The following is a 14,880-nucleotide window of genomic DNA, read 5'->3' as shown; positions in this document are numbered from 1 at the left end:
AAAGGAGAGATAGGAAGCGGGAAGAACAAAGAAGGAGGCTGCTGCCATAATCCAGCCTAGAGAGGGAGTAACTTAATAAAGATGAAGAGGAGAGGCATTTAGGAGGAAGAATTCAGAGGACTTGGTGATCAACTGGATTAGTGAAAGAGGAGTTGTGGATGCTAATCCCTAGGTTTTGATTTTGACAGCCTAAGCAGGTAGTCAGTTATCCACCAAAATGAACAGTGGAGTGGGAAGGGAAGACTGCAGGGGAAATGAATGAGTTCAGGTTTAGGTCTCTGTTCATTGGTTTCTGCTTTGATAACTGATGCACTGTGTGACCCTAAAATATTCACCTAATCTTTCTGGCCTTCACTTTCATCATCAATGAAACAGTCAATAAAGATATCTATAGGTTTATCATTAGTAAAGCAGTGTGCATGTGGGCACTCCCAAGCTTAGGAATTATCTTTATTAGGTCTACAAAAGGCTAAAATCTAGGGAAAACATCCGCTTACCCACCCCCATGCTGATCAATACTTAGATCCTGGGTGGCCAGTGAGAAAGAAGTCTCAGGGAAATTAAAAACAACACCCTACTGCTTCCCAAATACTGAATTCAAGCTAATGCTTAGGACTGGATCAAATCAAATTGCTAATCAGAGTCCCTCAGCTTCCAGAGGGTACTCTCCAGGGGAACATGCAGAAATGTGGTCTTGGTATCAGACCACTAAAGAGAGCGCCTCTAAGAGATGTCTGAAAGCTTCTGTGCTTTTTTATACCATGTGTCTTTCAGGGAATGCTTGAAGCCACCTATTCTCTTTAAATCTTAGGCTTCCTTGTGTTATAGTGTTGTACAGGAAAGTGCTGAACATCTGACCCTAGCCATTTACATTGAATGTGACTGCAGTAAGTTGTTTCTTTTTTCTGTGTCAGTATTAGCATTTGTAAAATAGAATTATAATAGGATCAAATAAGATAAAGAATGACTTTTTTGGAGGTGCTATAAGGGTAAGTGAAAGGTATTATCTTTCACTTATCAGATTGGCAAAAATAAAAAAATCTTTAATATCCCACTGATTGTCAAAGGTGTGAGGAAACAGGAATTCTCATATGTTGCTGTAGAAGTATAAATTGATTCACTTCTAAAGAGAGCAATTTAGCAATATATATAAACATTGCCAGTGCCCATATATTAGATTAAGTAATTTCATGTCTAGGAAGTTTTTCTAATAGGCAAAAAGTTGAACATGTGTTTGTAATACCAAAATGAAAATAAATAAATGCCCATTAATAAGGGACTAGCTAAATAAATTGTGGTAGGTGTATACAGTAGAACAGCATAAAGATGTAAAAATAAAGTAGAAAGGATTTTCAAGATATAATGGGGGGGAAGCATGGTGCAGAAGAGTCTTATAATATGTTATCATTTATGTAAAAATGAGGGGAGATATATCTCTAACTAGATATTTATTTATAATTGTGAAGTAGAAAGTATTTCTGGAAAGATATACTCATAAAATTGGTGAAGAAACTCATAAAACTGGTGTTCATGTGAAGGAGAACTAGGTGGCAGGGGACAGAGGTAGGAGAAAGAAAGGGTACCCTTTTGTACCCTTTGAATGTTGAATCATATAAATTTAAACTTAATAGGTACAATAAAGATAAAGGAGCAAAAAAATAATCAGCATAATTTTTTTTTTTGGCCGTACCACCTGGCATGTGGGACCTTCCCCCCGCCCTGCTCCCCTGGCCAGGGATCAAACCCAAGACCCCTGCAGTGGAAGCATGGGGTCTTTACCACTGGGCTACCAGGAAAGTCCCAAAGATCAGAATAAATGACATGGGTGTACTTTTGCATGTTCACACATATCTTTATTTGTACTTGCCTATCCAACTACATTAATCTAAGGATACCTCTTGTTTTATCTTAAGGACCCTGATGCCTATCAGTTGAAGAGGAAATGAGGGGATCCTTTACCTTCATGGAGGGTGTAGGGACCTAGGCTCAGTTCTGCCCTTTCTAGCTGGAGCAGCTCAAGGTGGGGCCTCAGAAGTCTAGGGCACAGGTTTAGCAAACAAATGGCAAGGGGAGGGCTGCAGGCCTCCCAGTCAGCTGCTGGCTGTGTGGTCTCCTTGAACACTGCTCAGCTGCTTAGCATGGAGGTCACCACTGTGTAGAGGAGGGGCTGCCTGACTCTCTGCTCTTGGCAGACTAGAGACGCAGGAGACCCCAGCGGCCACCCTCATCTTTTGCAGGATGGCTTTGCCTTTTAACTTCTGAGTAAATAAAGTAGCTTCCCCACTAAAATGAGGGGTTTGATGTCACTTCTCTCTCTGAGGGGTCTTCTAGCATTGACATCCTATGCTGCAAAAGGTCAATCTTTAGCCACAGTAGGAGTTACACCTTAGGCCAAGGGACGGTGGCCCCCTTTGGATCCTGAAAGCTTAAATGCTCCTTCCAGACCATTTGGGAGAGATGGAAGGAAATGAGAGCTGGCTTCTCTCTCTTAAGACCCCCATTCCTACTCCTTCCTTCTTCCCATTGCCTCAGAACCGCTCAGCTCCCTCTGAAGGGATTGGGGGTGACACATCCCTTTCTTTCACTTCCTACTCCACTGCATTCTCAAAGTCAAGTTAGGGAAGCGGCAAGAAGTGAGCTAGATCTCTTCAAAGCACTATTTTGTCAGCAAAACTTGGGACACTCCTACTGACTACCTTTTAAGGACATTTTCTGGAACTTCAGTCTAGCTAGACTTAAGTTTGATCTTGACATTGATCTCTCCTCCTCTACCTCCCAATGGGCTTCTGGATAATTTTCAGATATAATCCTGCTCCATTTAGCCATGCGCCCCCATCTTGCTGGTCAAGACTTACCCTGTCTTCTCACACTGCCCCATAGCCCAGCTCCTAAAGCAGACATTTTCAAAGTGTGCTTCTGAAGAATACTGCTTTAGAATTATTCAACAGATTTATTAAAAAGAAAGACTCCTGAGTCAGACCTATTGGATTAGAAGCTCAGTGGGGGTAGGGGAAGGCTAAGGAAACTGCACATTTAAACCAGCTTCTCTGGTGATTCCCACCCACCTGAAGTGGTGCTAGGAGCCAGTAATCTAAGAATATCCTTTAGCCAACATTGGTCATGGTGAAGACACACCATTCTGTCCATTTTCATTTCTGCCCAACAAACATTTCTTGAATGCCTCTCATATGCCAGGGATGAGCTTGACTCACAAGCCTTTCACAAAGCTCTAGGAAAAGTCACAGCACAGTCCCTGTTTCCCTCAGGGAGGGTCATGGTATCAGACTTCTGACAAGCTTTGAATAGAAAGATACTGCTGCTGCTGCTGCTAAGTCGCTTCAGTCGTGTCCGACTCTGTGCGACCCCATAAACGGCAGCCCACCAGGCTCCGCCGTCCCTGGGATTCTCCAGGCAAGAGTACTGGAGTGGGGTGCCATTGCCTTCTCCGGAAAGATACTGCAGAGAACTACAAATCTTGCTTAAGAGAAAAGACAACCCCACTTTTTATCCTAACAAGCAAGAGCTTTTCTATCCTTTGGGACTGTGGAGCCAAGAGTTAGCCTGTGCTCAAGCATCACTGGGCTTCCCACGTGGCACTAGTGGTAAAGAACCCACCTGTCAATGTAGGAGAAGTGGGTTTGATCCCTGGGTTGGGAAGATCCTTTGGAGGAGGGCATGGTAACCCACTCCAGTATTCTTGCCTGGAGAATCCTATGCTCAGAGGAGCCTGGCAGGCTATGGTCCACAGGGTTGCAAAGAGTTGCACAGGACTGAAACAACTTAGCACACACACACAAGCATCTTAAAGGGATAACACAATGGGACTTGTGGAGAGGATTGTAAGAGGCTTTTCAGGAACAACTGTAAACACACAGAAGACTAGACTGCCAGCCTCCACTGCTCTTTCTACAGAAGAGAAGCTTGTTGTTTGAATGGTAGAGAGAAAGGTAGTGGGGTGGTGGTGGTTGGGGGTGACTGCTTTGGTGAGTAGGATGGGAGAAATTTCAAAGCATTCCTACATCAAACACAACCTGGCAGTCAGGCCCCTAGGCTGCCACCTCCTGCTGAGAACTCACAGCACCAGGACTCAGCAGGGCAAGTGACCCTTGGGAACAAGCAATAAAATCCTTAATGTTTCTTCTATATCCTGTGAACTTATAGGAGACAAACTTTAAAGGTACTCAAAATATCCAATATTCATATCTTTATATACACAATTGCCCCAATAATATCTTCCAAAATTATCTTCTATAATTTTCCTTAGAAAATTATAGATTCAGATTTTCCTAGAGTAGATTTATAGCATAGCTAACATGTGTCAAAAATGAATCCCTTGTTCCTTTGGTTTAAGAATATCTTTTTTCTTAGCTTAACCCTCCCCTAACAAAAAGTTCTTACACAGTAGGTCTTTGGCAAAGGTTTATTGAATCTGAGTCTGAGATAACCAAACTCTTGACTTTCATCCTGAGCAAGTCAGAACAGCCCAGGAGTGGAGATGGCAACTCTGAGCCCCAAGGTGTAGTATATGCCAAAGGCTGGGAGATTAAGGGGAGTAGAGAGAAGGATGAACAGAATATAGCTCTTTGCATGCAATTATCAGGGACCTGTTACTGGGTCTGAACAAATACTAAAAACCCCACCTACTCACTTTCATCCACAGTTGTTAAAATAACACACTTTTTAAAATCTAATTTTTAGATTATTAATTTTAGATATCCCTTTCAGGACATTTTCTTTCCTCAGCAAAGCTCCATCTCTAAAATTTTGCTTCAGGGAAATAGCGCGTGCAGCTCATGGGTGCAACAAAGTCAGTGTTTAACTGCGACATGGAGGACCCAACCTTTGTTCCAAATGCTTAGCAGCAAAAACCCAGCCTCGGTTGAAATGACTGTTGCCAAGGCATCTAGGCTGCCTGTTTTTCCTGAAACCTTAGAGAAAAGGCACTTAATTTGATGGGTTTGGGCCATATTTGCCAGACAATGGTTTTCTGTCCACCACCTGGGTTGCAGAGGGCTGGAGGTCTTTCTCCAGAGAAGTTGACAAGGCTGCCCTTCCTTCTTGACCCTCTTGGGCCTCTGGACCTAGGAGCTGTTATCAGATGAGTACCATCTGAGACTGGGTCGTCTAGTTTTGAGACAGGAGTGTGAGATCTGGGACATTATGCTGGTAAAAACTGGTAAAAATTGAAGTCTAGCCAGTGAGGGGTTAAGGGACATTGTGACCTATTGATACTTTTGCATTAAGGGTACAGAAGAAGGACAGTGAAGAAATGCCTATATATTTGAAGCCTGAGTTAGCCCCAAAGAGGTCTATTATTTCTCAGCCAAAGTGCTAGAGAAGAGCCTTAATCTTCTCTTTTTAAACACTATTTAGGACCTTTGCTGTGTGACTGGCTACAGGAGATAATTGAAGTAGCAATATCAAGCTTGAAGGGCTGTTTTCCAGCCCAGAATTTTATTTCCCAGCTAATCCAAGGACTTCAGCAATGCAGGAATCCTAGACCTCTTCAGCTTTGTGCTCATTCCTTGGTGTCCACCCTCTACCTACCTCCTCCCCTCCTGGTTTAGCCCTCCCCCATCCTGGCTCAACTTCAGCCTCACCACTGAGGTTAATACTTACGGTGCCTTTCTGTTTCTTCACAAGTTCACATCACTGTAAGGAACTGGCTCCCTGGACTGTAACCACTCCTATTTTCCAGACTTCCTCAGAGTAGAATTTTAGGCAAGGGCTCAATTGCTCTTTCATGACAAGTGGATCAGTAAAACAATAATAAGACCTCGGTCACCTTAACTCAGAGGCTATAACAGATCAAGTTCTTAAGAGCACTTGAGAAAGCCAAGAGTAGGCTCTTTATTCACACAGAGTTTTAGGAAACCACCTTCTTTCATTACAGCTGTGTGTAAATAACATCTATTTATTTATTTAACTTGTTACTTTTCCTAGAGCCCCAAAGAAGGAAACATTAAAAAAAAAATGTTCAAGGAAGTTGGAAAGGTTGTCAGTTGTAAAGCTTTGTAACTCTTCTACCCCCCATTTCCTGTGCCAATTGCACTTTTATTTCCCGTCTCTCTACACTCAGTAAACAAAACCATATTATCAAGGGAAAGACGTGAGCCCATTAACATTGTGAGCCCTCAGATTTCACTCGCAAGAGACGACGCAGCACTTATCTGACGGAACAGAAGCTTTAATTGCTTCGAGGCACAAGCCCGTCCAAACCTCTGAGATCTGACGGGTCCCTGGGAAGCCTTTGCGCCCTGGAGCCAAAGTACCTCTAAAAAAGCGGGCGCAGCACGGGTGCGAGGTCCAACCTCCCAGAGAGGAGCACAGCGAGCGACTCATCCCAACGGCAGATTCTGTCTTTTACAAACTAGTCCACGAGGATAATCTGCTAAATGTCCCACAGGCAGAAACTTTATCTTGTCCAAATCAAAATCCCCACTCTAACACTCGCTTCTCATGCACCACAAATGGGAGCAGTGGAAGAAGCTGCGAAGTAACGTGAAAAATCTAACCTAGACGTGAAGATTTTGTGCCGTCCCAGCTACACAGCACCCACAGCATAAAATTTGTGTCCCCCAAATCGGGGGTGAGGGGAAAAGGAAAATTAAATGTCTACTCCAGGTTTGTGTGCTTAGTCGCTCAGTCGTGTCCGACTCTTTGCGACCCCATGGACTGTAACTACGCAGGTTCCTCTGCCGTGGGGATTCTCCAGGCAAGAATACTGGAGTGGGTTGCCATGCCCTCCACCAGGGTATCTGCCCAACCCAGGGATCGAACCAAGGTTTCACGCATTGGAGGCGGATTCTTTACCGTCTGAGCACCAGAGATATCACCAGTGCCAAGAACACTTGAAAACACATAGGGTTCAGAGAAAAAGGGAAGAGAAATAACTTTACCTTCCCTGGAGGAGGCTAGGAAGGGGTTCCGGAGAGCCTTTTAACCCTTCCCACACCGCGGCGCCCACCATCCACACCCGAGGGGCTAGCCACTCAAGGTGTAGAAGAACAGGCTCTCGCTCTCCGCATCCTCTCCTCCCCCGAGCGGCCCTTCCTGCTTTTCTACCCCTACCTGTCCAATACCTGTCCGGGGAGCGGGCGTTTAGCGCTCACGCCCCGCCCTTAGCCAAGCAGCCCTAGGGCCAAAAGGCTGTCCCCTGGGCCGGGTTGGGGCGCGGGGCGGCGGCCTCCCGCCTGTTTGGCAAAGTTGGCGGCGGGGCAGGCGCGTGGAGCCGCGCGCCAGTCGGGACCCGGGCCGTGCGGGGACGGCGCCCATTGGCCGGCCGGCGCCACGTGGCCACCCCGCCTCTATATTAGGCCACTATTTACCCCCGGCTGGCTCGCCATGGCTCGGCGAGGGCAGGTCGGCTAGACAGGGGAGGCGGAGCGGCGCAGAGCGCGGCGGTCCTGCCGACCCCGCACTCAGGCCCGGCCGGCGCGCTCCGGTGGGTGGGCCGGAATCATGAGCTCCTACCTCGACTACGTGTCGTGCGGCAGGGACGGCGGCGACTTGCCGAGCTTTGCGCCCAAGTTCTGCCGCGCCGACGCCCGGCCCGTGGTTCTGCAGCCCGCCTTCCCCCTGGGCAGCGGCGACGGCGCGTTCGTTAGCTGCCTGCCCCTGGCCGCGGCCCGAGCGGTGCCCTCGCCCCCGGCCGCCCCGGCGCAGCCTCCCGGGCCTCCCCCGGCCGCGCCTGCGTACGCGCCGTGCCCCCTAGAGGGGGCCTACGAGCCAGGCGCCGCACCTGCCCAGGCGGGGGGCGCGGACTACGGCCTCCCGGGGTCCGCGCCCGCGTACGATTTGCCGTGCTCTCTCGGGCGGCCAGCAGACGACAGCGGGGCGCACGTCCACTACGCCACCTCGGCCGTCTTCTCTGGCGGCGGCTCCTTCCTCCTCAGTGGCCAGGTAGATTACGCGGCCTTCGGCGAGCCGGTCCCCTTCTCGGCGTGTCTCAAAGAGCCGACCGACGGCCACTCTGGGGCCTTCCAGACCGCGTCCCCCGCTCCCGGCGTCTACCCCAAGTGTGCGTCCCCAGCCTCCGGCCTCCCCGCCGCCTTCAGCACGTTCGAGTGGATGAAAGTGAAGAGGAACGCCCCGAAGAAAAGTAAGTACTTGGGCCTTGGACGGACGGACGCGACTGGGGTTGGGGATCGAGCCTGCCCAGCGGAACTGAGCCGAGGGCGCGCTGCAGCAGTCCCTGTGGGCGGCGGTTTGGGTCTTATGGGGGACACGCGGACCCAGGCATTATTAAACCAGGCGAATTGCATTGAGCGTGCCCCGAATGCCAGGGGTTGAGAAAATTGCGGGAAGGAGCGCTCCGTGAAGCTTTTTTCTTGGCACAGCTGTGTTCGGAGACCCAGAAGGGCCGCTCAGTGACTCTGATTCTAGTGTGGCCCCAAAGTTCTCCCAAGCCGCGTCTCCGTGTCGTCTCGCCACGCTGACGACTCCCTGTCTTTACGTTGCAGGCAAATTCGCGGAATATGGAGCCGCCACCCCCTCCAGCGCGATCCGCACGAATTTCAGCACCAAACAACTGACAGAACTGGAGAAGGAGTTTCATTTCAATAAGTACTTAACTCGGGCCCGACGCATCGAGATAGCCAACTCATTGCAACTGAATGACACCCAAGTCAAAATCTGGTTCCAGAACCGCAGGATGAAACAGAAGAAAAGGGAACGGGAAGGGCTTCTGCCCTCGGCCACCCCCGTGGCTTCCTTCCAGCTTCCCTTCTCAGGAACGAGCCCTGCCAAGTCTGGCAAGAACCCGGGGAGCCCCTCTCAGGCCCAGGAACCATCCTGAGGTTTAGTCACGTCGCTGAGGAGCTGTGGGCTGCAGAACTCATAGGCCACCCCACCCTTCTCTTGACTTATTAGCTCAGTTTGAAATGGAGGTGGGCATAGTGGAAATAAGAGCGGTTTCACTTGGGAGAGGAAATATCTTGGTGGCTTCTGAGTTCTGGGCTGTGGGTGTACAGATGTTAATTTGAAGTCTCTAAAGCCACTCATCTGTGTATTAGTTGTGTCTTATCAGGGAAAAGGTGCCCAGCAGGCAGCCCAGCCCTACTGCTATGTTGCCTAACTTAGTCATATGCAGTTTTCGGTGCAGAGTGGCAGAGCATTCCTTGCTAACTGCCAACTCTCTAATGTGCTCAGAAGAGCGTCTACCCAAAGTTTTATCTGGCTTTAATTTAAAAGACAAGGCTACATGTATTCAGCTTCTGATGACCAAAGCTAGTTATACTTAAGGCCTCCTTGGTGTGTAAACTGCTTCAACCATGATCCTCACATTTGCACTACAGTTTCCCTCCCCCCCCTTGAAAAAGCAGTTTCTACCTCTCCAGGTGCCTAAGTGAAGATACAATCTCTGTTTAGTTAGTAGCTGAAGAAATGCACGGGGTGGTTAAAGATCCTGAACTATACCTTGACACCAGTTACTCAAACTTGAATGTAAATATATACAGTATGTATATTTTTAAAGAAGTTTGCTTGTAGTGAACTTACATATGGCATTTAATGTCAGCATGTAAATGGTTTGAACTTTTTTTGGTAATAAAAATTACAGAATGTGCCACTTTCTGCTTTTCCTTATACTCCTTTATTTTGATGATGTTTCTTTAAAGCTGATTCAGTTTCTTCTATTTGGAATTCTGCTATGGAAATTTGTTAGGCTGGTAACTTTAAAAAACACCACTTCTTAAAGGCTGTTTATGCAAACTAGTTAGGGACAATTATCTGAGTAGTTTAAGGGAGGAAAAAACCTAACTCTGCCCAATATACCAAGTAACTATAGAAGTATTTCCTTACCTTAAGGGCCCAAGTTTTATGGTGAATATGTGGACTGCACAGTAAGTTTAGATGTCCACTATGGGGATGATGTATAGCTAAGGAAACACTGAAGAGACATCTCCTTGTCCTTTTGTCTTTGCTGTCACAACAGGAAGAAGAAAGACAACTGGAAGACTTTGTTAGTTGCTCAGTGTTCTCTGAGAAAGGCAGCTTCACATCAAAAAGTCTCAGTGGCTGAATTCCTATTTTCAAAGTCAAGAATTACAGAGGAGGCTGGGAGAGGCCAGTACAGTAGTCAAGCTTTCCACTTCCTGTAACCCAGACTTTGTGTTCAACCTTATAAGAACATAGAGGTACCTTTCTGTTTTGTTTTTTTTTAATGATATATTTTCAAATGAATTTTTTTGAAGGAGTACCCCAGGCACAAAATAATTGAAAGTTGGCAAGAAGGTATAAAAAAAAAAAGCCTCTAACCTTATTTCCATCCAGCCCCCCAGTTCCCACCTGAAAGCATCCATGGTTGAGCAGGCTTTTATGTAACCATACACAATATTACTTGAAAAACTCTGGTGTTAATACACAAAAACAAGTGGATACTTGGGACAGTTGTATGGGAAGGAGGGGCAAGTTCATTTTCCTCACTTCATAAGTTATAGGCATATCTAATTTCTCTATGTAGTTTGACTGAAAGGCTTAAAGGCCTGCAATAATCCAGCTAAGAGCATCAGCTTTCCTTTTAGCTGAATTTCTAGATTCTGGTGTAGTACTTCAAACCAATAATTCAGAAGTCCAATAATTGTGGAGAAATACTTTCTCTATAAAACAATCGTGTGATTGTCTTAGAAGATTGAAATTACACTTAAATTCATGTCCATTGGACCCAAAGTTTGATGAAGTTGAAGAAATAAAATGATCAACTCTAACAAACTCAGCTGATTATGGGGAGAAGATACCATTTATAAAGCAGGTCTGGCAATATTATTCTTATGTTTCACCATCTGGCCATCACTAACCTGATGCTAGCTAATCGGATCTTGTTTGAGATAACAGCCCCCCTCTGAGCTCTGTAGCAATTTGAAAGGACTTGTTAAAGAGTTGTGATCTGCTTGCCCACAGCTACTTCCGGGCTTCCCCTGCAGTAGTCTTTGACAAGACAATGTTTCTTTTTTGATAAGCATTCAAATGCACACCTAAACAAAAAAATAGCAACACACTTGGTCATTTCCTTAATCTACCACCCTTTTCTCTGAGAAAATAAAGCTTTTCCATTTGAAGCTACTAGTAGCACTTAGCCCTGATGGATGTCTTCCCTGATGAAGGTGGCTATTTTGACATATGCATAATGCTGTTCTATGAATCAGGCCAATATTAGCTATTTTTTGACCAACCCCAGGGATCCTTAAAAGCTTTCTTAATGCAAATCGCTATACAGCTATATTCAGTGTTAGGGAGAGTCCTGGCTGGAGATCGGGAGGAACTAGGTAACCTCTGGAGGTCCCTTCCAGCAATGAAAATGCTACAGAAACAACTCAATGACTTCCGCTGATTTTAATTTAGGCCTATCACTGGAAGAAAGAGAGTTCAGTTCTGAGAAAGCAAATGCAGCCTCTAGGTTTACAGTGATACTGTTTATACAGGAAAAGTGAATTGTAAACATTATTAAATATATCTTGTCAGTGGAGATACCACTATGTCGAGCCTGTGTGGATGTTTGTAGGGCATTCCTCTTCCATTTATTCAGCGCCTTGTGGAATTTTGAGTCAAATCTTCCATGAAGTGTGATGGTTACTACACAAACTATGAAACTGCTAAAACAATCCATCCCATTTCTATTTTATAAGATTTTGAACTAAATATGCAAATTTATCTTCTAGCAACTCGTTACAAGAATGAATACACAGTGGACAGCTCTATCTGTTATATAATTAACTACTCAATGTTCCTTTGTCTTCACAGAATGACTATGTGTCTATTTTTCTGGATTCAGGATAGCTGGGAGTGAGGAAGAAGAAATAAAGAATTTAATAACAAAAATTTCCATTACTGTACTTGACTGCTAGGAAACAAAGGATTTGCTGATGTAAAAACGTAAAGCAATGTCACCTAGATCCTCAAAAGATTAATTGTTTGTGATTTATTCTGCCTCAATCTTATATAAAGTGAGGCCCAAGACCAGACGAGGTTATGTCCAATTATCATGTTATCAGAAAAGAGGAGCAGGGTCAGGAGAATTGCACAAACTCTGAAGTTCTTAATTATTTCTTATGGCCAAACAAATGCTCTATATTTGCTGAATATTGAACTTGTAAACCTCAGGACCTAATCAGTTTCAGAGAGATGTTTAGTTTGATCACAGACCTCTCACTGAGAAAAATGTCCATTGTTAAAACTTTATTTGTGGTTTTAAAGTGAAACCAAGCTGGACATACCTCACAAATAATGATAAATCTCCATGTTGATAGGAATCAGGATTTTCATGGCTTTAAATTCTATAGCATATTTCTGGGGCATGAACATGCAACAAATATACAAAAGAGTTTTGTTTAACATCTCACTTATAACTGCTTCTGAAGTTATATGTTATGAAGAAATATAATTTCAATGGAAGTGTTTAAATTCAAGCCAATGGAAAGAAATCCTAAATATCGGTATGAAAAGAAGGCCTTTTGCTTAGATTGTAAAGATTTAAACATTGTATTTTCTAATAGTCTTATTGATATATTTAACAAATATAAAAGATGGCCAAAGGGTGGTCACTTGGACTTGTAGTAACTAATAAAGCATATCACTGACATCTTCAAGGAATTTCTAGAGGGCTCTAAACTATTTAGTACATCTCGTTCTTAGGGGTTTTGTACAGCCTAAACTACAGTTTGAGGGAATCTCTTTGAGGAAAAAAAAAAGCCCTCAAAATCTTGACAGCAAAATTGTTGGGGCACTTCTCTAGAACGTATAGGGCCCAAGTTAGTGAAGTTTAAATTTCTTTGGGCTCATCTCTGTCCCTTCCTGAAAGATTTCTCTATTCCTACTACCCAGCCATCACTTGTAAGATGATACCAATAATTGCTTTTAGCACTAGCTGTGCTAAATAATGGGTTTCCCTAGTGGCTCAGATGGTAAAGAATCTGCCTGCAATGCAGGAGACCCAGATGAAGATCCCATGGAGAAGGGCATGGCAAGCCACTCCAGTATTCTTGCCTGAAGAATCTCATGGACAGAAGAGCCTGATGGGTTACAGTCCATAGGGTTGCCCAGTCAGACACGACTGAAGCAACTTAGCATGCACACACACATGTACTAAATAATAATTGGATGTTAACACTAATTGTGTTTCCTGATTAAAAGGGAAAATAACTTCCCTGGTCTCAGTTTCTCCAATAAAACAAAGAGGGTTGGTTTGGATGATCATTATGTTTTCTTATCAAGTATCCTTCCATAATTCTTTATTCTGCTGGCTATTACTGAATAGTTTATTTAGCAATAATGAAACTATATGACTATCATCAACAAGAGACACTATTGAAGTAATATCTGAGGTCTTGTAAAGTTAACCTATGGAGTTTTAGGATGCGTATGTGTGTGGTGTGAGTGAGTTGGATAAAGTTTCTCATGGTATTGACTTGATGAACAAAAAAGTTAACAATGAACAACAGTGATAGCCCCCTTCCTGGAAGTTACATCCTCCCTTTGAACCATAAATTAGGGTCTACCAAGAAACTTTTCAAATGAGTGTCAGGGTTTCACATTCTCAATCTCCTTGTTCTTAATTCTGCATTTCAAAGTTTCAGAATAAAGAAGTAATTTTGAATTTCTCTTTTTTTCAAAATTAAAAAAAATTGTTTATTTGGCTGTGCTGGGTCTTAGTTGCAGCATGTGGGATCTCTAGTAGTGGCATTGTTGTTCAGTCACTCAGTCATGTCTGACTCTGAGACCCCATGGACTGCAGCACGTCAGGCAGCCCTGTCCTTCACAATATCCCGGAGCTTGCTGAAACTCATGTCCACTGAGTTGGTGATGCCATCCAACCATCTCGTCCCCTGTTGTCCACTTCTTCTCCTGCCTTCAATCTTTCCCAGCATCAGGGTCTTTTCTAATGAATTGGCTCTATCTATCTGGGGGCCAAAGTATTGGAGCTTCAGCTTCAGTCCTTCCAATGAATATTCAGGACTGATTTCCTTTAGGATTGACTGGTTTGATCTCCTTGCAGTCCAAGGGACTCTCAGGAGTCTTCTCCAACACAACAGTTCAAAAGCATGTGAACTCTTAGTTGTGGCGTATGGGATCTAGTTCCCCAACCAGGGATGGTTGGCCCCCTACATTGGGAGTATGGAGTCTTAGCCACTGGACCACCAGCGAAGTCCTGAATTTCTCTTCTTTTAAGATATGTGGGACTCCTAAGTAAATGCTCTGTTATGTTGAAAACAAGAGAGACAGATAACCAGCTCACCCCCGCTTTCTATTAGTCACCAAATTCCACCCATTTTTTCTACATAGGCTGCATCATCTTTCATTCATCTGTGCAGTGGATGCCTTCCTCATCTCCTTGTGTCTTGCTTCCTGGGTCAATCCATTTTAAAGCCATGTCTTCACCATGTTATTCCACTTTTAAATTCTTGATAGCTCCTGGTTGGTTGCCAATGGGAGAAACTCAAATGACTTTAGCCTGAGACTCAAGTACCCTCGACATCTGTATTCATCCATGTCAATCTCATACCATTGCATGCCACGAAAACTTCACCCCAGGTAGTATGATCTGTTCATTCTTTCCCCAAGGCAATTTAAGCTTTTCTGCCTCTGAACCGCTCCTCATGCTATTCCTCTCTCTTGTAATTATATCCCACCTTCTCTTTGCCTATCCTACTTCATCCTCTATGGCACAGCTCAAGTCCTATCACCTCTGTAAAGTCTTTTGCCCTATCCAAGTTTAAAGTGAGCTCCTCTGAGCTTCTGCAGCATTTATTGCTTGTATTACTCCTTTAGCACTAACAATCTCCTGCTATTTTATGAGATCTCTCTCGTTCAGTTTCCCTTTCTTTCTCCCTCTCCCTCTCTGCCACTGTCCCTTTTCCTCTGCCCTCATTGGTCTGTCTCTATACT

The 14,880-nt window shown here is 44.8% G+C and overlaps 1 protein-coding gene across 1 annotated transcript; it reads left to right on the top strand.

The window, feature by feature from the left end:
- Positions 1-7,341: 7,341 nt before the first annotated feature.
- On the top strand, positions 7,342-9,568 carry HOXD1 (homeobox D1). Its single transcript, XM_081577960.1, has 2 exons — positions 7,342-8,101; positions 8,463-9,568. The coding sequence occupies exons 1-2, from the start codon at positions 7,462-7,464 to the stop codon at positions 8,795-8,797; spliced, it is 975 nt and encodes a 324-aa protein (XP_081434086.1). The 5' UTR covers positions 7,342-7,461; the 3' UTR covers positions 8,798-9,568.
- Positions 9,569-14,880: the final 5,312 nt, after the last annotated feature.

The sequence above is a fragment of the Giraffa tippelskirchi genome, chromosome 3 (assembly GCF_054371585.1).
Source record: "Giraffa tippelskirchi isolate mGirTip1 chromosome 3, T2T-mGirTip1v1.2.pri, whole genome shotgun sequence".
In the NCBI taxonomy this organism is placed as follows: domain Eukaryota; kingdom Metazoa; phylum Chordata; class Mammalia; order Artiodactyla; family Giraffidae; genus Giraffa; species Giraffa tippelskirchi.
Note: the sequence above shows the minus strand (reverse complement) of the source record. Positions and strands in the feature narration are given on the sequence as shown.

What these genes read in the sequence shown, in the direction of transcription:
- HOXD1 (XM_081577960.1), top strand. Translation starts at nt 7,462, where the DNA reads ATGAGCTCCTACCTCGACTACGTGTCGTGCGGCAGGGACGGCGGCGAC. An exon ending in GAGGAACGCCCCGAAGAAAA is followed by an intron (nt 8,102 to 8,462) that starts GTAAGTACTTGG and finishes TTTACGTTGCAG; the next exon opens with GCAAATTCGCGGAATATGGA.